The sequence below is a fragment of the Falco biarmicus genome, chromosome 15, assembly GCF_023638135.1.
Source record: "Falco biarmicus isolate bFalBia1 chromosome 15, bFalBia1.pri, whole genome shotgun sequence".
NCBI classification, from domain to species: domain Eukaryota; kingdom Metazoa; phylum Chordata; class Aves; order Falconiformes; family Falconidae; genus Falco; species Falco biarmicus.
In genome coordinates, this window is record NC_079302.1 from 23749751 (window position 1) to 23774095 (window position 24345).

Genomic DNA, 24345 nt, shown 5'->3' on the forward strand with positions numbered 1-24345 from the left:
GGGCCGTGGGGCCAAAGAAACACCTGCACAGTGACACCATCACTCATTAAAGTTTTGTTTTTATTTCTAGTTTAAAATCAAAATTAGTTGTTCTCTGTAATTACATTATATATAGATTTATAGAGACATAGAAAAGATTTTTTTGCTTTTGTTTTTCTGCAAAAATCTGTAAATAAAAAATAAAACAAACAAACAAAAAAAAAAGGTGGCAGCTTCTGTCCCTCCGTCTGTCCGTCCCTTTGTTGCTCCTCCTGCCCCTGCCCTCCGAGGCGCTTGCCAACAGACCAGGAAAGGCTGGGGCCACATCTCACTATGCTCCCTACAGCCACAGCCGGGGACGGACAGAAGCACGTGGAGCTGGAAAGAAGAAACGCCAGCAGAATATATTAATATCTCATATTTTGTTTTATTTAAGTCCTGGGGACTTCAGGTGGCAAAGGGCAGCAGTCCCCACAGCCCAGGCAACTCCTGGAAAGAAACGGCATGGTTTCCAAAGTGCAGGGCCTTCCAGGACAGGGCACGTGCCCTCGAGCAGGAGGAAGGCAAGAGGAGGCAGAGAGATCCCGTACGTGTCCCTGCCGCTCGTCCCTGCCGCTCGGTCCCCGAGGCTGTGGCCAATGAGGAGGGCAGGAAGGCTGGGCTCCCGCTGTATTTCAAATAGCAATCAGAGGGTGGGATGTGCAGCCAGCCCCCCTGCGCGGGGGTGCGTGCGTGGCACCCCGCGGGCCACTGGCCAGGGGCAGGGGGTGTGGCGTGCGGTGCTCCGTAAGGCAGCGTGCGGCCGTGGCGGGGTAACACTGCGGTGTGCTGCTGAGATGTGCTGCTGAGAGTGGGAGCTGCCAGGCCCTGGCCGGCCCCGGTCCGTGCCCGGGCGGCCCAGCGGTGCCCTTGCCCTCCGGGGGCGGCAGGTGGCTTTGCGTGGCATCTCAGAAAGCTGTACTGGCCATGCTGGCTGGGGCAAAGATCCTCGGGAGGCTGTCCAGGGTCTCCTCCAGCCGCCGGTGAGCTGATTTACCATCTTCCCCTGCAAGTACAGGCTGTGGTCAGTGAACTGCACTGCAGCAGCTCTGGCCCCTGCCCATCCCCAGCCACCTTCCCCGGCCGTTCCAGGGAGACGTGGCTAATGCCTGGCAGCGCTGAGCCTGCGTGCTGCAGCCACGGAGCAGAGACCTCCCTCATCCTCCTCAGCACACCCCTGGGCAGGTCCCAGCTGGGATCTGGCGCAAAAAGCCCCCAGAGCTCCTGATTCAGATGCTGCAGATCCTGTTCAACTGTCTGCTCTACCCCTGCCCACACGGGGCCGGGGTCACCCACGTTTGGGCTGTAGGAGCGCCAGCTCATGGAGAGCCTGGCGTGGGGCAAAGGGACCCAGGCTTGGGGCTGCACCAGCTCCAGTGTCTCAAAACAGCTGTGCACATCTGCATGCACTGGCCCAGGGATCCTGAGGGCTTCCCCAGGACCCCCGAGCACACACAGGGGATGCACACATCCATGCTACAAAGCTGGCTCCAAGACCTTTGCCTGGCACCACAGCAGTGGCCATCCCCAGCAAGAGATGGTGACATGGACAGTCTGCTGGGACGTGGGACACAAGGCATCTACATGTGCCAGGGTGCCACAGGGACAGCACCTTCTATGAACAACCAAGACACACAGACTCCAAAACGTGACATGGCTGACAGGCTCTAAGACGGAGACATTCGTGAGCAAAGCAGCAGGAGCAGGGACGGGGAGAGGAGGACGGCTCACATGTCCCAACCTGTGCAGCAGCTGCCGCGCTCTGGAGGCCTAGAAACCCACTCAGATGGTTCTCTCAGTGCCATCTAGCAAATAATAAATAACAACCCGGCTTAGTGCTCTGTGGACACGGGATGCCTGGCCCTTGCTGCCTGCTGCCAGCTTCTCTTGCCTGGCAGAGCTTGGGGCACAATGGGGCAGAGTACACAGGGTAGGCAGGGACCAGCCTGGGACCCCTTTGTCCCACGGGCGCTGCTGGCCCTAGGAGATGCCGCTCGGGGTGCCATGGGTGGGGAGGGAGCCGAGGGCAGCAGTGGAACACTCACCACACAGCATCAGGCTCTGCTTGGCTGCCTCCCGCACAGGCTCCTTGTCAGTTTGGCACAGGTAAACCAGCTGCTCAATGCTCTCCTTGGCCTGCAGAAGGGAGAAGGGGGCTGAGTGTGGCTGGCAGCAGGGACAAAGCCCAGGGAATGGCAGCACAGGGCACCACAGCCCCATCGCACAGGGAAGTCCCTCATCCTGTCCCTTGCCTCCCCATTTCCCTTCCTGCTTCTCCGGCACACTGGGGGCACCCCCAGCTCCTCTCTCCTAGGAGCAGGAGGCTGTGCAGGTGCATCCAGAATCACATGTCAACTCCTCCACAAGATACAGCTCTGTCACCTCCACCCCACGTCCCTCTCACCTTCAGGCAGCCCAGCGCTGCGCACCCCGCCACACGTGTCTGCACCTCCTCATCCTCCAGCTGCTCCAGGTAGCACACGAGGGCCTGAGGGAGATGGGGGGTCAGTGCCGCGGCCCACGGCAGCGGGGGGCAGCACCTCGGGGGCTGTGGCACCAGCCCACCTCATCCCTGACCTGCCCAGCACGTACCCGTTGGCGGAAGCGAGGGTTTTCCGCCAAGCTGCGGAGCTGGGCTGACACGGCGCTCACCACCTTGCTGTTGCCCTCCACCAGGAGCAGGCTCAGCGCCTTCAGTCCCTCCTTCTTCAGGCGGCCCTCGGGCATGCGCTTCAGGGCACGCAGCACCACGTCCTGGTCGTCCGAGTTGAGGTTCTGTGCCAGCAGCGCTGTGGGGAGCCGCCGGCTGAGCCAAGGTGCAGGGAGCCCAGCAGCACTGCCTGCATCATCCAGATGCCCCTGCTGCCGTCACGAACCCGTCCCCGCGCACCCTGCACCAGTGCCATATGGGGTGCCAATGCATGGAGCTGCTGGGTTACCCAAGCCAAGATGCTGGGGACCTACAGCAAGGACTCGGGGTGCTCAGGAAGGCAGCAGAGGAGCGGGCAGTGCACTGGATCAGACCTGGAGGTGGTCATGGCAGCACTGCAGGGCGATCCCCTATGGCCACCCTCCCCTCTGGCACCCTGTGCCAGGGTTGGGGGGCAGCGACGACCCACCTTCCTCTGCCAGCTCCATCATATGGGTGTCAAGCACCAGGGCACCGAGTGACTCAAAGTGGCTCCAGTACTGGAAGATGGTGACCTGCTCACCCTGGGCGCTGCCAGGCCGCCGGGGCAGCCGCCGATTCAGCACATCCTCCACCAGTTTCACACACACTGTGGGAAAGGGCTGGGGTGAGCCACCCCTCTACGGGCTCCCAGCGTCCACAGACCCCCACTCACAGTCACCCAGCAAGGCTGGCAGCTCTGTCCCTGCACAGCCCAGGTGCCCACTCACCCGTGTCAGCCAGACCAGGGTGCTGCTCACTGATGGGTGCTACATACTGGGCGCTGAGCACCTGCAGGAACCGCTCCACGGGGCAGGTGTAGATGTTGGGCAGCTCCACGCAGCGGTCCCAAAGGGACAGCACACCCTCCTTGCGTGTCGAGAACTGCACCACTGTGGGGACAGGTTCTGTCAAGCTTCCCCGGGCCACAGCAGTGGGCAGGTGGCTCCTGCCCTTTGGCTGGCCTGGCCCCTTGCCGCCCAGCCGTGCTCGAGGGGAGACCGGGCTCCATGCAGCCCCTGGGGTGGCATGGACGGTCCCCTTGGCCACATGTCTTTACCTTCGGCAGCAGAGCCAGCTGCTCCTGCTCGCTCCTCCGTCAGCTGGCAGACGATCTCCAGCACCTGCGCCTCCTGCAGCAGCCTGTCCAGGGCATACATCTCCCGGCACCGCAGGGGACCAAAGGTGCCCAGCTTCTGCAAAGGCACAACCACACCGGCGACTTCAGGGACAGAGCTCACTGCCCCACCACAGCCTCTGTGCTGCAGCAAGAGACCCCTCGACAAGGGACCCAGAACCCACCCCAAGGCTTCCCACCCCTGGACGTCTCCCGCCACCATGCCCCAGCCCCTTCCTCACCAGCAGCAGGCGGTTGCAGTTGTTGAGGTGAAGCACCAGGGCTTTATCCAGGAACTCGTTGCCGGTGCTCATGGGGTCAGTGCTGGCCTCGGAGCCACTGCACATGCCAGTGTCGTCTGCCCCCATCTCGCCAGCACTGGGGGCCCTGCTGCCACGCCGGGCTCTGCCAGCCCTCCTGAGCCAGGGAGAGACCGAGGCAGCGGGTCAGTGCAGGGAGACCTGCACCTGGCCCTTCCCCACCCGCCAGGCAGCTCCTGGAGGACCTACAGTATCATGGCACCAGGACTGGGCAAAGGAGGAGGTCCCAGGGACATGGGGGCTGCCTGCCAGCCCAGCCCCATAGAAAGATGCAGGGTGGCACCATGCCACGGGAAGGGCCGGACCCTGCTGCTTCTTGACCCAGACCTGCCCTGGGCTGTGATGGGCTGGTTTGAATGTGCTTGGGCACCCTGGCAGACTGGGCAAGCCCTGTCCTCACTGCCCCAGGGCGCATCCTGCCCCACGCCCCATCCCGTGGGCCCCACTGCACACCTCTCCTCTTGGAGGGACTCCTCCTCAGAGCCCTCCGAGTCCTCCATGTCGGAGGTGTTGAGGAAGCTGAAGCTCTCCAGCGCATGCTCCACTGTCAGGCTGATGCTGGAGGCCCGGCTGAGGAAGACGCCCTGCTTCTGCTGCAGAGGAAGGCACGACGGGGTCAGATCGTGGCTCGCCAGCCAAAACAGCCCTGCCACCCACATCCCTGGGCGCTGCCAGCAGTGCCTCCAGCCCCTTGTTCCCAGGCACTGCCAGCCGGGATGGCCCTGCCACCTGCATCCCTGGGCACTGCCATCTGGGATGGCTCCATCCCCCATGTCCCCAGGCACTGCCAGCCGGTATGGCCCTGCCACCCGCATCCCTGGGCACTGCCAGCCAGGATGGCCCCATCCCCCTCTGCCCTGGGCACTGCTGGGAGCCCCTCACCAGCAGCATCTCCTCCAGGCGCTTGAGCTCCCGTTCAAGGGGCTGCAGCTCTGGGAACTGCCCCCGATAGTCATCCAGGGCCGAGCCCAGGAGGCTGATGGCCTCTTCCAGACCTGAGTCCACCATCTTCCCCCGTGGCACCTCAGGGACGCTGGCAGGCAGTGGCATGGTGGGGACGGGGCTCTCCTCCACGGAGGCTTGTGCCAGTGCCAAGGGGATGCCGGTGCTGCAGCCACCCTGTGCTGGTACCTGGCTCCGCACCTCGGCCCCACTGGCCTCCACCTCACAGGAGGTAGCCCACGCCACGGAGGCGCGGGGCTTGGCCTCAGCACCCCTGTCCTGCCTTGCCATGGCAGCTGCCACTGAGGCGCCAGGGAGGGGGTCCGCATCCTGCTCGCCCATCCTCGGGTCCTCCGGGCTGGGTGCAAGCTCCCAGGGGCTCTCTGCAGCCTTGGCTTCCATTGTGGCATCCACGCTGGCCTCACTGATGTGGCTCAGAGTCCGGGAGTAGGGCATATGCCCATTGGCCACCGTCTCCTTCTTACTGTTGCCCAGCTCCTCCAGATGGCTCCCAGCAGGGGGGATGCCGGCGCTCCCCTCGGCCCCCTCCTCCGGCTGCTGGGAGAAGGAGATCTCGATGGCGGGGGCGGACGCCTGCACCTCGGGCTGCACGATGGGCTTGTGTGTGGCATGGCGGGCGCCGCCGGACAGCTGTGGGCTGGAGGAGTCATCTGAGGACTCTGAGGAGATGGACCAGGCTGTGCCATTCTCCAGCTCCTCCTGGCGCCGCAGCATGTTCTGGGGAGGGGGGAAAAATGGTGTCAGACAAGCCCCCTGGCCACCCCTGCTCCTCCAGCTGCCTTCCCTTCACCAGCAGCAGAGCCAGCCAAGCTGGGGGGCACCAAGGCAGCTGTGACCTCCAGCACAGGCTGCCACACCACCCCGGCTCTGCCAGCGCAGCAGGACGAGCAGTGAGGATCTGGCAGATCACAGCTGCCTCTTCCAGCCCTGCTCTGCAACCCACACCGGGGGGGTGTCCATCTCCCCAGGCCCAGCCACACACAGCTTGGAGCCCCAGGCTGCCAGTGGCTCCCCAGCATGGTGGCCAGCCCCAGCCCCAGCACTGCAGGGTGCGACGCAGAGGCAAGGCCACCAACACACCACAGCTGCGAGGATGGCAACAGCTCCAGCACCAGCTCATGGGAGGCAGCGCTGGCCATCACGGCAGTGCCATGCCAGTGGGTCACCATCACTGACCCAGTGCCACACCAGTACCCTGTTAGCGCCACACCAGCACCATCACCATGCCAATGCCACGGCACAGCATGCCAATGCCACCAGTGCAGGGACATGGACAAGCTTTCTACTCACTAGTGCCCATCTCTTGCACAAGGGCATGCAGACCAGAGGGAGCCAGGCTCCGCCACCCAGGCTCACCAAGCTGGGGGACTGCCTCATCAGGGCTAGCCAGACCCCCACCTGGCAGGATCAGGCCTCTGGGCGTCAGCGAGGGCTAGTGAGCAGGAGACAAGGAGCGGCTACGGCTACTGCAGGATGGCCACACTGCTGGGCTAAGCTACTGGCCGGCTCCAGCCCTCACACTTACACGGCCCTGCTGCGGCCATCTCCCAAGCTCGGCCGAGGAGACGTCGCCGCAGGAGCAGCTCTGAGACAGCTTCTTGAAGAGTGTCTCCCGAAAGATGTCCAGCAAGGACCAACCGTGCTTGTCGGCCGCCCGCCCCGGCCTCTTGGGCAGAGAGAAGAGGAGCTGTGAGCACGGGAGGAGCCGGTGCCGGGGAGCCATGGCCGGATGGCTGGAGAGGAGCTGCGCACCCCTGTGCCGAAGCCATGCCACCCTCTGGGATGCAGCCTGGGCACGTCCCCACGCGACCCCTCCACGGGCCACCCCTCCCACATTACTCCTGCCTGGCGCCGCACTTACGTAGAACGCCTGTTCCCGCAGGGACGGGGTGTCGGGTGGACTCTGGTTGTAGGTGGAGAACCTCTTGTTCACTGTGGAGGCCTTGTTGACAGTGCTGGCTGCCGAGGGCTGGTCATCCTTGTCAAAGGGGCTGGGGAGAAGAGCAGGGAGGTGAGGGGGAGTGCCAGCCTGGGGGGGAGTCTTGGCCTTGCTCTGCAGCAAGCAGGACACCAGGACCCCATCTGGTCCAGCTCTGGTTTTCCATAATTGCAGCCCAGTTTTGGGATGGGGGAGAGCCTGGGGCAGGCCACCTCTGGCCACACCACACCAGGCATCCCCAGCCCTGCCACATGCTACCAGCAATGCCTGCTGAGACACTCACTTCCAGGTCACCTCCAGGCTGAGTTTGAGGGTGCCCAAGTCGTTGATGTCCACAGCCACTACCTGGGGCAGAGCCGCAAAGAGGTCCTTGGTCTCACAGGACACATTGCCCACCACAACGTGGTTGGCCAGGCTCTTTAGCTCTGTCACCTGCAGAAGGAGAGGGATAAGAACAGATGAAGACTGTGACTTTGTCTTATCCATGCCATGTCTGCATCACGCTGTGTGCCTGGATACCAGCACCACCAGACAGCCTCCTCCCACCCTGGTGAGGGTGAGGGTTAGGTGAGGTCCTGGAGGGAAGCCCTGCCGGGATGCAGGGTGGCAGCCGGCCCACACCATCCCTGCCCACTTCTGCACCATACCTTGATGGAGAGGAACTCAGTGATGAGGGGCAAGAAAACCATTTCCTCGCTGTCCCACACCTGCTTGCTGTTCACCTCGATGCGCCCCCGCAGCTTCCACCGCTGCCGCCCATACTTCATGAAGATCTGGGGATGCAGAGATGTGGGTGTGGGGGAGATACAACACTAGGGTGGTGGGTGCTCTCTGCACTTTCCCAGGCACAGCCAGGGACCCATGCCACCCACCACCGCCCTGCAGCATGCCCTCCACACCAGTGCCCACCTACACCCCCCAGGCACCCCACAGACTGCAAGGGCAGGAGAAGAGTAGATCCCAACCCATATGGTCCCACCAACCTCATACTGGTCACCAGCACAAAGCCGGGCAAAGCCTGCCAGTCCTGCAAGAGAAGGCGGAGGGGTCAGCGACAGCAGGCAGGCAGGCAGCAGGCCAGGGACGGAGCAGGACGCCTTCCTTACCTTTCATCCGGACATGGAATTCGCCCAGCTGGCTCTCCAGCTCATTCTCCAACAGACACATGTTCTGGGGACAGATGGATGGACAGCACCTATTAGCAGCCACCCATGGGACCCAGCACCCTGCCAGCCCACCCCAGCCCACTGCCTCACCTCTGTGTACTCCTTGTAGCCCTTGCTGGCCTCGGCCAGGCTCTCGCGTGCCTCCCGGCTGCCTGGGGAGCCCGTGCTGTAAGCCTTGACCATGTTGTGGGCTCCATCACGCAGCCGCCGCTGGATGCAATAAGCCTCGTAGAGTTCATCTATCTGCAAGGATGGGCCCGAACTGCGGTGAGAGGCAGAGCAGGGGACAGCACAGCCATCCCAGCGCTGCACTGAGGTTGCCCCCAGATGACCCTGGTCCCCAGCTCTCACCTTGCTAGCATGAAACTCCAGGCGACGTAGAAAGCGCTCGATTGACTTCACTTGCTGGAAAAGTAGAGGAGACGGCGTGAGCAGCAGCCCAACCGCTCCGCAGAGGAGCTGCAGGTCAGGATGTGCCCTGCTGTGTGCCTGTGCTGGGTCCTGGTCACCAGCCCTCCTGGAAGGCGCAGGGTGGCAGCTGGCACTGAACAGAGCAGAGGCTGCACCTGCACCCATGTGCTGCAGCATCCTCCAGCCTCCCCTGTCTCCCAGGAGACACGCCGGGCTCCAGGGTGCTCTTCTCCCAGCCTCAGAGCTAACCCAGGCTCAGCACTCGCCAACAAGAGCTTTTGTTGACACAAAGTGGGTTGCAAGCCCCTGCCTGTCTCTGCTTATCCCCTGCCCGGACCCATGCTGCCCACAGAGCCCTGATCCCACCCCACGGGCACTCTGCCGTGCAGGGGACGAGGGGCAGACAGCAGGGCACTGCAGGTGGGGAGGGGCTGGCAGCAGCACATCCCAGGCACTAGGAAGGGGGACACAAGGGGGACAGGGCACCGACCCTCCTGCTTACCTTATCCAGATCGTAGAGAAAGCCCTGGAGGAGAGAGAAGAGGGATAAGACGCAGCACAAAGCCAGTTCTGCCCACCCAAGGAGACCCAGCACATTGCATCCACCACCCTTAGCATGTTGGTGGAGACATGCAGCATCCAGCCAGGGCTGGAGACTGCATGACAGTAGGACAGGAGCCCTGTGCAGCCCAACACCAGAGCCTGGGCTGGCCCCTGACGTCCCCACAGAAGCAAGCAGCCTCTGCCCTGGGACACAGATGGACCACAAGCTGCCCCAGCTGTGCCCACAACCCCAGCCGTCTGCCCAAAGCACTGCTCCCAGTAAGGCTCTTCCCAAGCGACACTCACCAGGCGCGAATTCCTCTTGGACTCACGGATCTGGGTGCTGAGCTTCTCCAGTTCCAGCTGGTGCACCTCCAGGTAGGCTCTGGGGCAACCACAGCACGGGGGTCAGGCTGGGACACTGTGCCCAGGGCTCCCACCACTCACAGCCCACACCAACCCAGCACATCTGGGCCTGCATCCCCAGCTGCCGCTCCAGCACTCAGGCAAGGGAGCCCGTGTGTGCCTCTACGTGGGACCCCACACAGCTCCGGGACCCCAAGGCACTGCGCCCAGGAGACCTGGCATGTCCCTGCCTGGTGACAGCAGAGAGCTGCCAACCCTGACCCACATGGCAAGCTGTCCCCGTGCCCCCCAGGGGCTCCCTGCCTCCAACCACCCGGCCATGGGGAGCCCAAGCACTTACGTCAGACCTTTCTTGAGAGCTTCGTACACCTCGTCGAGGCGGTTGGGCTGAGGCACCTTGGGTGGTGGGGATTTGTGGGACATTGAGAACATCCTACTGACCCTGGAGCCAGTCTTGCGGGAGACAGTGGGGGTGAAGGGTGAGAGATTCCTGGGGAAAGAAACAGGCAAACCCTGGGAAGCTGGGGTCAGCACACAGCACCAGGGTCTGCCTGGGTGCCCAGCCTGCCAGGCACCCTGTCTCGAGGCAAGAAGGAGCTCTGGGATGGAGGCCAGGTCCGCCCAGACCTGCCTGCCTCTCCCAAGAATCCTCGGCAGCCAGTTTAACCAGCCAGCGGGGCTGGGCGAGACAGGGCCGTGAGGCTGGGCAGCACTGCCTGCACCACATGCCTGCAGCCCCCCCAGCTGCGTTCGGCTGCCCCAAAGCCATGGGAAGGACAAGGAGGAACCTGTGAAGCTGGCAGTGGAGAAGAGCGGGGAGGCAACCCCGTCCCAGCAGGGTCTGAGGCTGGCCACAGGGTAGCCTCCGCAGAGGGCTGGGGTCCCAGGTGCCAGTCAGGAGAGCAAAGGCACCAGCTGGAGCCAGGCTGCATTCCTGGAGTGCCCATGGGGACGTCCCCAGCCCTGGCCACCCTCTGAAAGGGCCCTGCCCTACTCCATCCCCAGCACCCCAGGCTGCCAGGGGCACGGAGGTGCTCCCTGTGGTCTGGGCACTGTGGCAGGGTGACACATGCCACCGTCTGCTTGCTGGCCTGCTATCGTGTGCTCCTAGGGACAGGCAGGGATCCCAGTGGGTGGCAGCACCACAGCATCCTGGGGACAGGCAGCCCTGTCACCCCATCACAGAGTGCAGTGACATGGGGCAGGGACATCCTCACTGATTCTGCGCCTCTCCAGATGTCACCAAACCTGCTGCATGGAGCTGCTGGCCACCTGTTGCCCCACCACCGCTTCAGGGACCTCGCCGGCAGACCCAAAGGGATGCCAACCCAGAACCCAGGACCCAAACACCACCCTTCCTGCCTTGTGCAAGGGAGTCGCTCCCCAGCCCAGTGAGCAACGCCCCACTCAGACCGGCTCTTCCCTTCCTCCTTCCAAGGCATCATCATACCACCAGTGCCCCAGAGACACTCCTCAGTTCCCAGCCCAGGGCCAGACCTCCCATCCTATGCCACTCATTGCAGGAGTGGCCAAAAGACTTCCCCTAATCACTGGTGGGGGGAAATGAATGTCCTGACCTCCTCCTGAGCTAGAGCGATGGGTCAGTGCTTGATTTCCACCATCCCTCCTCATTCCCATCCTCCAGGGTGGTCCCTGGAGGCATCCCCCACAAGCATGAGCCACTTGGCTGTGGGCATCCAAAAGCCCTCCCTCTTCCCTGTCCCCAGGCAAGCCCCTATGGCAGCCCCTAGATCCAGCGATATGCCAGTGGCCTGGAAAGTGTCCCTTGGCCCAGAGGCTGGACAGGACTTGGGGATGAGAGCCGAGCAGGGCTGCAGGACTGCTCCCAGCACAGGGAGGCTCTGCCTGGGCTCGTGCCCACCCAGTGAAAGTGTCCACAACCTGGCAAGGCAGCCTGGCGCTGCCTTCCCCAGCCATTTGGCTGAGAGATGTCTCTCCCCTGGCACTGGTGGGTGCACTGGGAGGTAAGGAGCCTAGCTGGGTGCTAGGAAAAGGGATTAAAAGCATTCAAATGCCATAGTCTCGCAACCCAAACGCACAGCATGTCCACGTCCTAAGAACCACCTGTGAGAGTGCAGCCAGGAGCTAGGGGTGGCACAGAGGAGGGTGGCAGGGATGCACAGCGTGTGGGGTGGTTCTCACTGACATGAGGTTCAGCAGAGAGGAGGAGGAAGGGTATGATGGGACTGCAACATCACCAGTGGCTGAAAAGGACGAGTAGGGAATGGCTGCTCCTTGCAACACATCTGATACGCAGCCAATAAAACCTTTCAGCAACAGGTTTGAAATGACCCAGAGGAACCCCTGATTCACGCCAGCACTCAAACCCCAAAACTGGCTGCCGCAGGATGTTGAGGCCATTGAGACACAATGCTTCAAAGCCACCCCAGCTCCTCCACCGCACCCATTAAACAAGAGGTGGTCACAGAGAAGCTCTCAAGAGCTGGCTGAAGAATGAAGGTGAGCTACACCTGCCCCCTCCACGTGGGGTGGCAGGAGCTGCAGGGCTGCCAGGTCCTCACCCAGCCTGGGACACAGCACAGCAGAAGGGGGGGGTGACGGGTTCTGTCTCCTATCTGGCCTCAATGCCACCTGCAGCCCCCCCATCCAACATCCCCTGGGTACCACAAAGGTCCCTGAAAGACATGCTGGGACAGCGGGTTGGGAAGGTGCCTTGAGATGCGCAGCAGGTCCCACCACCATGCCCAAGCTTGTCCCTATGCCTCGTGGCAAGCAGCACAAGCACCCATCTCCTACCTGAAGGGCCGGTCGGCTGTTGAATTCACTCCAGCGAAGGACTGGCTCCTATTGATCTTGGTGACCAGGACTCGGCGCTGCGGGCGCACAGACAGGGACATCGTTGAGTGTGACCTGGAGGGCCTCCCTGAGGGGCACAAGAGAAGCGAGTCACCAGCAGCAGGGTGGAGAAACACGCAGGCAGGGCTGCCACCAGGACCAAGAAGGGCACCCATGGACCAGGGTGGCTACAGCAGCCATGATGGGCTGGGAGCCTTCCCTCCGTCTCAGCCCAGGGACAGTCCCGGTGGCACCAGGGACGCGGGTCCTGTGCTGCCCCCAGGACGCTGCTGGTGCCCTGCCCTGGGTGGAGCAGGGCTCTGGACACAGTGAGCACTCAGCAGGGACAGACAGACGGACATGTCCCAGCTCAGCTCCTGTGGGAGCCAAAGGAAGGGGCTGATGCCCAGTGCCTACCATGGCCCTTCCCAGACATGGCAGTGGCAAACCCTGCGCTGTGTCCCAGCCTGGCCACCTCCTCCTGAGCCCCACCTTGTCCCATGTCCGGCTGTCACCCGTGCCACCCCACTGCAGGGCAGGAAGGGCGTGGGGCTGGACCCAGCCACGCAGCCCTTTGCTGTCTCTGCGTTCGCATCCACCCGCTCCAGCAACCAGGAGGGAAACCCACACACAACAAAGCACTTTGGAAAGTCCTGGCTCCTTTGCCAGGAGCTCTGCATCGCGGAAGGAAAGGCCGAGCCATTCCCTGCCGGACCCTGGAAAGTCCACACAGGCAGCACGTGGCCAGCCCCACGGTGGCCACAGCCCTGCCCACTGCTCCTGGCAGTGCCAGAGATGGTGCCAGGAGTCCTGACACTGCTGCCGGTACCTGCCTGTCCCCGCCACAGTCAGTGCAGTCGATGCCAGCCAGGATGGAGCAGATTTCTGAGTTTTGGGGCCAAGACCCAGCTGCCACCCCACATTGCAGAGAGCATCGCTGCAGCCCTGGCCAGGGCTTGGCAAGGGCAGCCCAAAGCAGAAGGCAAGAGCAGGGGCTGTGGGGCTGCTGGCCTCGACACCCCAGCAGTGCCAGCGGGGCACACAGAGGAGCCCAGCGTACAGGAGCCAGGTACTGGATGCTCCATCTCACCCCAGTCACCACTGGTGCTGGCTCAACCCCTCTGTCCCTGCCAGACCCCAGAGCCAAGCTGTGGGCTGGGGAGCCAGGAGCTGCCGGGCACCGTGTGGGCTCGTGCCCAGCAGTCACACACGCTGCCACGGAAAGCCAGGCAGGGCTCCAGGGGCACGCAGCTTCCCCCACTGGCAGATGGGGCCAGAGCCAGCTCCCCACACCGTCAGGGGCTTACTCCGCCTTTCCTCCTGCCCCCAGCATGGCGGGCAGCAAGCCCCTGGCCTCAGCAGCACCAGGGATGGCACAGGGATGCAAGCGCTGCTGGGGGTCCCACCACCATCCCCATTCCTTCCGCGGCGCAACAGAGCCCGGCTCCAGCCGACCCTGCGTGGCACAGACCTGCTCGGCCGCCAGCGGCCATCTGCCTGGTGCTGCGCTCCTGGCCACCTCACAGCCATGGCCGGGCGAGGCACGAGCTGGGGCCGCTCGGGGTCAGAGCCAGTCACTGCCAATGACCCCTGTGCCAGCGGGGCCAGGAGGCAGCAGGTCCATCGGGTTCCCAGCTCAGGACCACGGAGCAGCTCTTGCGCTGGTCCCACCGCCTCGGTGTTATCTGGGTGATAGTCCCTCCAGTTTCCAGGACAACACTGTCCCAATTAAGCTAATTAGAAGGAGCTGTAATCCCTGGCAAGCCCAGCTGACCTGCAGGGCCTGGGCAGATTACTCTCTGCAGGGCTCTTTAATCTGCTCCCCACCAAGTGAGCAAGGCCCATGGCACCTGTGCTTGCTGCCCAGCTTGGCGCTACAGTGGCTCATCCATAGGGAAAGCACCCACCACCCCAAAGGTGGGGCTCTCTATGTGTGGCGCAGGTCACAGCTCCTACGGGGTGCGCACAGCCCTGCCAGCCCACCCTTCCCCAGCCCATGTCGCCATCTGGGGCACAGGGTCCTCTAAAGTGGGTCACCGAGGCAGGAGCCTGCACTGGGGGAAAAGGATGCTGAGAGCATCCCAGGGCAGGAATGCTGAAAATGTGGCAGGGGAGAAGGATGCTGGGGGTGCTGTGGAGGACCAGTGCCCCAGCACAACTCCCCAGGAGTCAGAGCAATCCCCAGCCACTTGCCCAAGCAGCTCAGAGGCTCCTGCAGCCACCTGCAACTGCACTGGGTCATGCTCCAAGGCACCTGAGCCTCCTGTGCTGGCACGGGGAGCAGTGCCATCAACAGCAGCTGCTGATGGGACCACATCTCTGTGCTCCAGCCCAGGGACCCAGCTCTCCCCCAAACACCCACCGCAATGCACTGCAACACGAGGCCACATCACTGGCAGGGTGAGTGCAGACATGAGTTGGCACCAAGAGACTGCGCAAGCCGTGGCACTTGCTGCCAACCAGCCCAGCAGCCGGCCACGGGCACTGCCAGGTCCTGCCAGTGCCAGCCTGTCTGCCGCAGCATCCTGCATCCCCACAGCTGGCACCCTGCAGCATGCCAGGGCCCCAAACCCCCTTCAGGGAGGGGGACACCAAAACCTCGCTCTGTGGGAGCAATGCCCTGGGAGCCCCAGGGATGCTTGAGCCCAGCACAGGTGGGCAGCCAGCCAGGTGCCGGTGGGCAGAGCTGCCTGCATGAGGCAGGGCAGGCAGGGTGCGTGGTCTCCACTCCTGGCACACTTGGCTCATGGTGAAGGAAAAAACCCTGGCGCGGTGCATTCCTGACATTACCGAGATAAGAGGTACCTGGTACCGCAGCAGCATGGCCAGCCCCGCGGGGAGCAGGGCCCGGGGCACGCTTGGAAGGAGCCGCCGGCCACTGCGGCTCACCCAGACTGCTGAGCCCCGCACCAGGCTTACCAGAGGCTGGCACCACGCAGAGCACTGGCACACTCGTGTCCCTGCTGTGGGCTGAGCCCCCAGCCACATCCCTCCCTCTCCCGAGAAGGAACCGCAGAGGTCCTGCCCCGAAGACCCAGCCCCTGCCAGCCCCACCACCCCCTGCCCTTAATTAGGGCTTTGGGGCTAACAAAGCTGCCTCCTGACCAAGCTTTTCACCTTGCCGTCCTGCGCCGCAGACCGCCGGGCGCAGAACAACCCCGTCTGTCCGTCCGTCCACCCGCCCCGGCCCCGGCCAGCGCTGCCCGGGGCAGAGCAGCAGCTGTGAGCAGCTGGCGGGTGCTGCGGCGGGGGTGCCGGAGCCCACCCCAGGGCTCTCCAGCCCGGCCGCCGGCTCCTCTCCCGACAGCCGGTGCTCTGGAGATGATTGGGATCCCAGGAATGCCGGGCTGAGCGGCGGAGGGGGGGGGGGGGGGGGGGGGGGGGGCAGTCCGACCGGCTGGGTTGGTCCCAGCTGGTTTCTGTTTCCGACACTCAGACATCAGCCCCAGGTCGCTCCAGCGGGTGTATCAACACTGCCCTTGTCGGAGACGCCCCAGACCGGCTCTCCCCGAATCCTCAGCCCCAACGGCTCCACGGGACCAGCATCTCCAATAAAGTCACCCATTGGAGGCCAGCGACGCCTAGGGTGCCAGACCCAGCACCCTCCAGCACCCCTGGAGGGCACCCATGGCTACCCAAGGGGCTTCCCCAGGAGAGGCTGGCAGGGCTGGGCTGTGGTCCCTATGCCAATGGCACTGTGGCCACCTCGCTGGCACAGTCGGGTACCAGTGTACACCCCCCCCATACTGCTGTCCCCCCAGTGAAGGCATGGCACAGTGGCCATGAGCCAGTCCATCCTGCCTGTGGTGTCTGTGGTAAGTGGAGTGTCCTGCCATCTCATGCCAGCGTCACAGCCCCTCCATCCCAGCACGCTCCAGTGAACCTTGGGTGCCTGGCAGGGCCAACCTCAGGAGGCTGCGAACCCCAGCTGTTGGCTCAGCTCCCCCCAGCCCTGCCGCGCATCCTTGTTTGCACAGCTGCGTCCTGCAGCTCCTGCAGCCCCCGCGCATACCCCGGCCCCCCACCAGCCCCTTCCGGCCTCAGCTGGGCCTTGGCCGGCTCCCGGCTGGGCTGCAGCAGCTCTTCCCTCCCACCACCCGTCCCTTCCCGGAACACGGGACAGGAGTGTCCGGGGACCCACGCCATGCCATGCCATGCCATGCCATGCCACCTTGGTCACGGGGAGCCTGGGAGCCACCTCTTCCCTGACCTTCATGTTCTGCCTCTCCTCCAGGCAGGCAGGACACCCCCTGCCTGCCCCTGCGCTGGGCGAGGAGGGGGACTGGGGGGGTTTGGGAGCAGGATGACTCAGGGAATGGCATCCTGACCCCCTGTGACTACCAGGGAGCCAAACTCCCAGCCCCGGGGTTGCAGACCCCGCTGGAGCAGGGGATAGCCATTTGGGTGCCACGAGCCAGGGGCTGGATGGGTGCTGGTTGCTGTTGGCCCCATGGTGCTGGGGTCCATGGCAGCGGTACCCACCCTCACAGCCCCGGGAGGCCAGCTGGCTCCTTGGGCCGAGTGGGAGGGCGGCAGGAAAGGGAAGGAGCTGCAAATGGGAAGAATTGGAGGAAGTGCTTATTTACCCTGCGAAGTATCACCGAGGAAGGGCAGGGCAAGGCACAGGCAGACACTCACAGCTGGCTCCCCGGGGGGGGGGGGGGGGGGGGGGGGGGGGCTCGCAGCCTCCCACCCTGCCACCCATCCCACGGGCTCCCAGTTTGCAGCCAGAGGGGGATGCAAGCCCCAAACTGGGACCCAGGGAGGTGGCCACTGCAGGGGCCGGGGGTTCATCAGTGCTTGGCTGTGCTCAAGCCCAACCTGTTTTCTAGGATGGCTCCTGAGAACCAGTCCAGGACCACATGGTCCTAGTGAAGCGGGTCTCCTACCACCAGAGGCACAGACCAAGCACCCAGCCAGGATCCCCATGGCTTTGGAAGCCTAGGGACCATAGCTCACCCCCCGTGCCCTGCTAGATGGGACTGCAGCCCAGCCAGGGGCACCAGACCCTGCTCCTGAGTGGGCTGAGACCACTCTCTGAGGTGCTGAGATCCTTTGGAAGCCTCCTCCCGGGGCTAGCATAACATTGTGAAGGTCCCACATGCCACCTTCACTACTGCCTGCTCACCTCCAGGGTGCCCTGCTGCGTACCAGTAGCTTCCCCCCTCAAATTCTTCCCAGGCAACTTGCCCCTGTGCGCAAGAGTAGCCCCAAGAGCCCCTGTTCTGCCCAGATCCCCCGGGGCCACCGTGCCAGGGATGCTCGACATGGAGCCAGGCTCTCTTTGTCCTCATTAGCGCAGCCACAGACAAAACATGGACACATGAGAGGGAGAAAACTAATTTGCTGAGAAAAACCATGGTGCCGTGGCACTGGGGACGCATGCATTGCCCGGGGAGCAGCAGGCAGTCGTGACCCCTCTCCTGCCTTGAGGCGCAGAGCCTGGGCCTCAGCATGGGCAATGGCAAGGCCAGGCAGCTGGCGGGCCTTATCCTGCCACGGGCACCTTGCCCCAACACCCCATCGCTGGACACAGAGGTGACAACCATGTCCCTTGCAGGTGGTGGGTGCCCATGTCCCTGGTGCCCCTGGCAGGGAGAGCTCTTCTCCTGGGGAAACCGCTCAACCAAAACAGCCCCCCCGCAAGCCCAGCCGGAACAGCCTCAAACACCTGGGGGTCCCCAAATCAAGAGCGTTTGCCGGCCAGCCCCGGTGCCGCCAGTGCTCAGTACCTTTCGGTTTGCCGTTCATGGTGGGCAGCGGCAGCACGTCCTGCTCGGGCTGGGGTCGGCGTCCCGGGCAGCTGTTGCTCTCTCATGCCGTCCGTCCGCCCGCCCGTGCTGGGGCCGCAGGGCTCCCCCCGGGCCGCAGGGCTCCCCCCCGGGCCGCAGTCTCCTCCCACGCTTCCCCTGCCCGAGGGCTGACATCACTGCCCAGCGCTGCAGCCCCGGCCCTGACTCAGGGGCTGAGGACGGATGGACCGGAGGACAGGGACAGGGGGAGGGTGCCCATCCCCCCTTGGAGGGAAGGGGCCCCACCAGCACCGGCTGCTCCAGGAGCACAGCACGGCTCAGCCCACATCCTGCCCTCCCCATCGCCCCCCTGGGGAAACTGAGGCACGGTCACAGGGGAGGGGGCCCCGCTGCAGCTTGCTGCGGTGCAAACTCCCCCCCAGCCCCTCTCCAGGTTTAAAGCAGGGGGGAAGAGCAGGGCGGCAGCCTGAGCCGGGCACTGCAGCGTCCCCCCATCAGCCACACGTGCCACACTAGCTTCATGTCAGCCAGCTGGCCCCAAGACTGCTCCCCCCGGAGATCCCCTTTCCCCCACACCCAGGGCAGGCTCGAGCCAGGGAGCAAACACCGCCCTGCCCAATGCACCGCTGGCCCTGAGCCGCTGCCACTCCCCTTAACGGGGGGGGGGGATGCTCCAGGCACAGCCCCTCGCCCCAGCGCTGCCGCGGGCAGGCATAAAGCCGTGGGCAGAGCAGGCAGCTGATGCTCACACCACTGCAGGGAGCAGTGCCAGCAGCCCTGCTGCTCGCTTCTGCAATGCTTTTTAAAAAACTATATATATATATAAAACCGCCGTGGCTTCACTGCAGGCTTCCCACGGTATGCATTCCCACGCATCCCTCTGGGCAGCCTGCATCACGCAGGAGCCACCAGGAAAAGGGTCTCCTTGCTCAAATGTCCCCCAGTTTGTGTCATCCAGGTCTCCAAAGCCTCAGAGGGGAGAGGAGAGCCCCAAGGGTTCCTCACAGGGCTCTCAAAAGATGTTTGGTGCCATTCCCATGCAGGAACCAAGGATGCTGTGCTCCCCACGGGGTCCCGCTCCCACAGGGAAGCGTGGCAGGCCCACTTGCCCTCTACGCCAACCCCAGCAGCACCTTCTGGCCCCACAACTCCCTGTTTAGAGCACAGGGATACCCTAAACAACCAGGAGAGTCTGTGGCACAGATGTCACCCCTTTCCAGCGCTGTAGGTCCCTGCATGGGTCCTGCTGCTAGGGTATCCAGGCCTGGCACCCCCCTCCAGCTCCAATGCCAGAGGCTGGAACAGCCAGCTCCATCCAGGCTGGGGACCAGCTGCCATCACGACGTCACTGGGGCAGGAAGAGACACCTCCCTCCCAGGCTCCTTTCCTGTTTGCTGCTGCTTTTAGAGCAAGGTCAGGCCAGGTTCAGAGGGAAAAGCATGGAGCAGAGTCTTGGGGGGGGGGTGCTCACAGAGATGGGGTACTCCCAGACAGCTAACCCCCACCCTAAAGGCAGAGCCACTTGTGGGGCTGTTTCCCCAGCCCAGACCTGGTCCTCTCCTTGCTGGTCCCTGTGCAGGACAGGGCCAGCACACCACAAGGCAGAAGCACCTGGGACTCCCTTATGCATAGCTGCCCCACCACAGGCACTCAGGCGTGTGGCTCTGGAGCCAGGCACAGCCAGGCCTGGCAAGCTGGGGCTTGCAGCAGTGCCACCAAAGAGCATTGCGTCCCAGGGCACCCTCTCGTCCTGGTGTCCGGGTGGGGTGCACAGTGCCCGTGCTTCTGGGGGCAGCTGGAAGAGCTGGTGAGACTGAGCTGGCTGCGAGCAGCATCCAAGGGAAAACCACCCCACAACTGGCAAATGGAGGCACCTTGTCACCCACCTGCCTGCAGCCTCCACACTGGCATCGTGGCCATGGAGGGGAGCCAGCAGCCCAGCACGCTGCAAAGTATGGTGCAGGGGGACTCACCTCCAACCCAGCCTTCCAGAACTTGCTTGAAGACCATGTCTCCTGTCTCGCCTGGATGTGATGGATGGAAGCCCATCCCCCAGCTCTCCCCACCGACAGGCAGAGTCCTACCCAGCAGCTGCCATGGGCAGGGGGCCACAGCCTAGCTTTTCACCCCTTGCTTCTTCTCCCGGGGGAAAAGCTTCGCTCCTGGCACCACCCTGGGACCAACCAGCCTTCTGCAAAGCCTCCACTGCGCTGGCAGCCATGTGGAGCCAGTGCCCGGCACATGGCCAGGCAACGCGCCCGCAGCCACGGCCCATGCCAGCTCGTTTGTTCTCATTAAAGGTTAACAAGAAAGCCATGCTAAAGCTGCCGGGAACTGTGGAAGAGGCGTTCCCCTCCCCACTGCCACGCAGAGTGGAGGGATGTCTAGGCTTCCCCACCAAAGGGGTGACAGCCAGGCTGTGCTCCTCCCGGGGACCCTGCAGGGACCCTGCCCCTCCGCAGCCCTGCCTGCAGCCCTGTGAAGGGCAGCCGACTGTGGGCAGCGCAGGCAAGCCGTGCGGCACAGCACCATCCTGGGCATCACCCACGAGGAGGCCGCCCGGAGCAGGCAGGAGGTGGGGTCGTGCATTCAAAAGGTGGCAGAGGACACCAAAGGAGGACATGGGCATGCAGCATCAGACATCTCCGAGCACCTCACAGCACCCTGCACGGCTCCCGGCAGGGCCTGCCAGCTCAGGGACACCTTGCCAAGGGAGGGCAGAGGAAGGGCATGAGCTGTGCCAGCACTGCCAGGGCCTGGGCAGTAATTGAGTTAAATGCATCTCTGTCCCTGATCTGGCCAGGGACAGGGAGCGGGTGCAGGGAAGGGGACAGCCCCTTGGCCACACAGGGTGCCAGTCACCTCCCCACCTCAGGGGACTTCCCTGGATGCTCAGCTCAGCTCCACCAGCCAGGGCAGCTGCCTCCATCCCTCCTACATGGCAGAGATGCGGGTGTAACGCCCCGAGCGCACCCTTTTTGGGGGTGTCCCTGTCATGCCCTCCTCTAGCCAGGCCGGGAGAGCTGCCCCGGGCATCCCCACCCTTACCACAATAGCTGAACATGCAAACAAAACTCTCTGTTGGCAGCAGTGCTTGGACACGCATGTACAGCCATGGCCAGTCCGTGTACAGGCAGAAGAAAAATCCAGACTCCCCAGAAGGACACTCCCACTTCCCTGCCCTCCATGGGACACAGGACTGGCTTCCCAGAGACCCCATGTCCTGCCAGCACTGAGTCCTGGAGAGGTTCCCTGACTGCTCCATGCTGGCCCCAGGACCACCAGCACTGAGGCTGTGCCCACCCAGCTCAGCCCCTGGAGAAACCACCAGTCACATGAGCACGGTCCCCTGGTGGCACCCGCACTAAAAACCAAGGTGATGGAGAAGTTATTTCAGGCTGTTCCCAGACAAGCAGTCCCCTGACACAGACACCCTTGCATGGGTGGGAATGTCACCACAGCTGGAAATGTGGCACAAAAGGGCGCAGGCCAGGCTCAGCAGGTGTGCAGCGGGCAGCAGTCACTGCTGGCCAAAAGAGGCTGGGGAGATGAGTGCTAGCACGTAGGCACCAATCCGGTGAGGGGCCAAAGAGCTCCTGGCCACGGGGGAGACCTAGCAGAGGCAGAAGGTGTCAATTCTGGCAGAAAGACCCACCGTCATGGCTTGGAGAACCATGGTGGGTGACCAGGTGACCTGTGGCCAGGCAAGAGCCAGTCCTGGTCTGGGAAAGCCCAGTTCTAGATCTGCAGATGGTCACCCCTACCACAGTGCCAACCCCTCTGACTTTATTTTTTGCAGAAACCATCAAAGCCAGCTCAAAAAAATCCTCACAGCCCAACGCTGCAGATCATATGTGGAGTTTTTTCTGCAGGTATGATGCCCCAAGGGGTGGAGAAGGACCAGCCCTTGTGCTGAGCCAGGTTCTACCCACAGCCAGGCTGGCACCATCGCCCCCAGCAGCATCCTGTGCTGGAGGGGCCGGGCACCCCGCATCCAGGCACCAGGGCCACGTCAGACTCAAGCCCTCGCTTCCTCGCATCGTCCCCACACGGCAGCAGAAATAGAAGCGATATAAATGGCAGCCCTATAAATAAACCCAAAGCACAAGGCAGGGAGTTCGTCCCAGCCTGGCAATGGCCTCAACCCACACAAAGCCAGGGCTTGCTCTGCCTTCACTGTCCCCTGGGGACCCCAAATGCCAGCTCCCTGCCGGCGAGGGGTCTTCCAGGTCCTGTCCCTTAAGTCAGAGACACAGCAGGAACTCCCAACACTCCCTCCAAGCCTTGGCCACCAGTGCTCAGCACAACAGCACCCCTAGGGGACATCCCCACGCCCCTGCCCAGCTCCTCTCAGGGTGGCAGCAGGGACTGGACAATGCCCGCCCTGGGTAGACTCCTGGGGAAAGCAAGAGCTCTGGCCAGGAGCCTCAGGCAGGGTTTGGAAAGGGATGCCCCTGTCCCCACCACTGTCCCTGATGCAGATCAACAGTTATCCCACCGGCTGCACCCCAGCACACCCCACCCCTGCCCTGCCCATCGCTGCCCGTGCTCCCACACTCAACCCCACCATGTCAGGTCCTCCACGGGGGCTCGGCCACCACCACACCAGCTCCCACCACAGCTCCTCTCCACCCGGGGGCCTGCAGCGATGCATCAGGGAACTCTGCCAGCCGAGGACAAGCAACGCTGTGGGCTGCCAGCCCGGCACTGCTCGATTTTGTGCGGCGTCATAGCCAGCCCTGCCCAGGGGACACGGCAAGGCTGGTCCTCAGCCACCAGCCCAGAGGTAGGTTCTCAGCCAGCCCAGGGTTTATAGGAAGGCCAGGACATCCCAGTGGCCTCAGCAGTCTCCTCTGGGAATCTGGCAAGGGTAAAAGCCGCCGAGGCTGCTTGCAAGTCCTGGGACAGCCAGAGATGTGGCAGGGAAAGAGTTAATGGTGTGAGGCCTTCCCAAGCACTTCTTGGCAGGGTGGGGAGGGCGGGAGATAGAAGGATCGGGCCAGCAACAAAGCGCGATCTGTCTCATTAATTCCTCTGAGCATTCCTCCCTCAGTCACCCAGGAGGAGGAGGCAGCACCCAGCTGACATGGAGCACCCAGGTCCCCCCGGAGCCCCCCATGCCCCGGAGCCCTGCTTGGGTGCAGGGGTATGACGGGGGGGAGATGGGGGGCAGCACCTCCTCCAGGACCGATGGCTGTGGTGGCCCACAGACACTCGGGCAAGGCCCTATATGGCTGCGGGCAGCGGCCATACCCCTGCCCAGCTGTACCCCTGCCTGGCCGTAGCCCCTGCCCAGCCGTACTCCCTGCCCCTGCCCGGCTGTGCCCCCTACCCCTGCCTGGCCATGCCCCCTGCTCAGCTGTACCCCCTGTGCTGCCGTACCCCCTGCCCGGCCGTATCCCCTACCCCTGCCTGGCCATACGCTTTCCCTGTTGCACCCTTGCCCGGCTGTGCCCCCGGCCCTACCCCTGGCCCGCAGGGCCCGGCCGTGCCCCCTACCCCCGCCCGGCCCTACCCCCTGCGCGGCCCTTCCGAGGCCCCGGGCAGGGCTCCCCACGCCGCAGAGGAAAACAGCCGGCGCCATCCCAAACCCGGGAGCGCAGCAGCGGCCGAAGGAGCCAGGGACGAGGGCCGGGGCACACACACACCCCGGGTGACATGGCGAGGGGTGCTCGCCCCCACAGCCCGCGGTCAGGCCGTCCCTCCCCGGCCGCGGTGCCGGCCCTGCCGCAGGGTGCGGAGACGCCCCGGGAGCGGCGGGGAGCGAAGCGGAGCCCCCCGGCCGTGCCCCCCGCCCCACCCCCGCCCGCCGCAGCCGCGCACCGGGCGCCCACCCCGGGACCGGGCGGCGGGCGAGGTTCCCGGCAGGCGGTGGCGGACGGCGACGTGGCCCCCCCGAGGGTGTAGCCCCTGCTCGAAAGCCACCCGCCCCGCTCCCCCCGCCCCGCTGCCCCCGCGGCCGGCGCCTCCCGGGCGGGGGACGGGTGCAGGGGTGCCGGCGGCACTCACATGTCCCAGGCGAGGCGGGGGGCGAGGCGGGGAGCGAGAGTGGGCCTGGCTCGGTGCATCCCCTTTGTTCCACTCCCATGGACGGGGAGCAAGCGGGGAGCTCGGGCAGCTTTGGCAGCGCCCACCCCGGCGCTCTCCATGGAAACGCGGGAGCCATGTGATTTCGGCAGGAAACCGCGGCAGGGCCAGCGCCAATGGCGGCCGCACGGCCCGCGCCGCCTCCCCCGCTGCCGCCGCCGCCGCCGCCACGGCCGG

The 24345-nt window shown here is 64.1% G+C and overlaps 1 protein-coding gene across 3 annotated transcripts; it reads right to left on the minus strand.

Moving 5' to 3' along the window:
- Positions 1–42: 42 nt before the first annotated feature.
- Positions 43–24257, minus strand: RIPOR1 (RHO family interacting cell polarization regulator 1). Of its 3 annotated transcripts, none has more exons than XM_056360679.1 (23): positions 24091–24257; positions 12290–12416; positions 9852–10001; positions 9452–9530; positions 9105–9128; positions 8543–8596; positions 8282–8434; positions 8132–8195; positions 8009–8052; positions 7673–7798; positions 7309–7457; positions 6948–7077; positions 6612–6752; positions 5006–5803; positions 4577–4716; positions 4046–4220; positions 3747–3882; positions 3418–3579; positions 3138–3296; positions 2611–2807; positions 2423–2506; positions 2064–2154; positions 43–1024 (listed from the first exon to the last, which is right to left on the minus strand). In XM_056360679.1, exons 1-23 carry the CDS (start codon positions 24245–24247, stop codon positions 927–929), a joined length of 3438 nt encoding a protein of 1145 aa, XP_056216654.1. In that variant the 5' UTR covers positions 24248–24257; the 3' UTR covers positions 43–926. The 3 variants fall into 3 exon arrangements, with proteins under 3 accessions (XP_056216654.1, XP_056216656.1, XP_056216655.1); XM_056360681.1 differs by lacking the exon at positions 24091–24257 and adding an exon at positions 18061–18184; XM_056360680.1 differs by lacking the exon at positions 24091–24257 and adding an exon at positions 13800–14012.
- Positions 24258–24345: the final 88 nt, after the last annotated feature.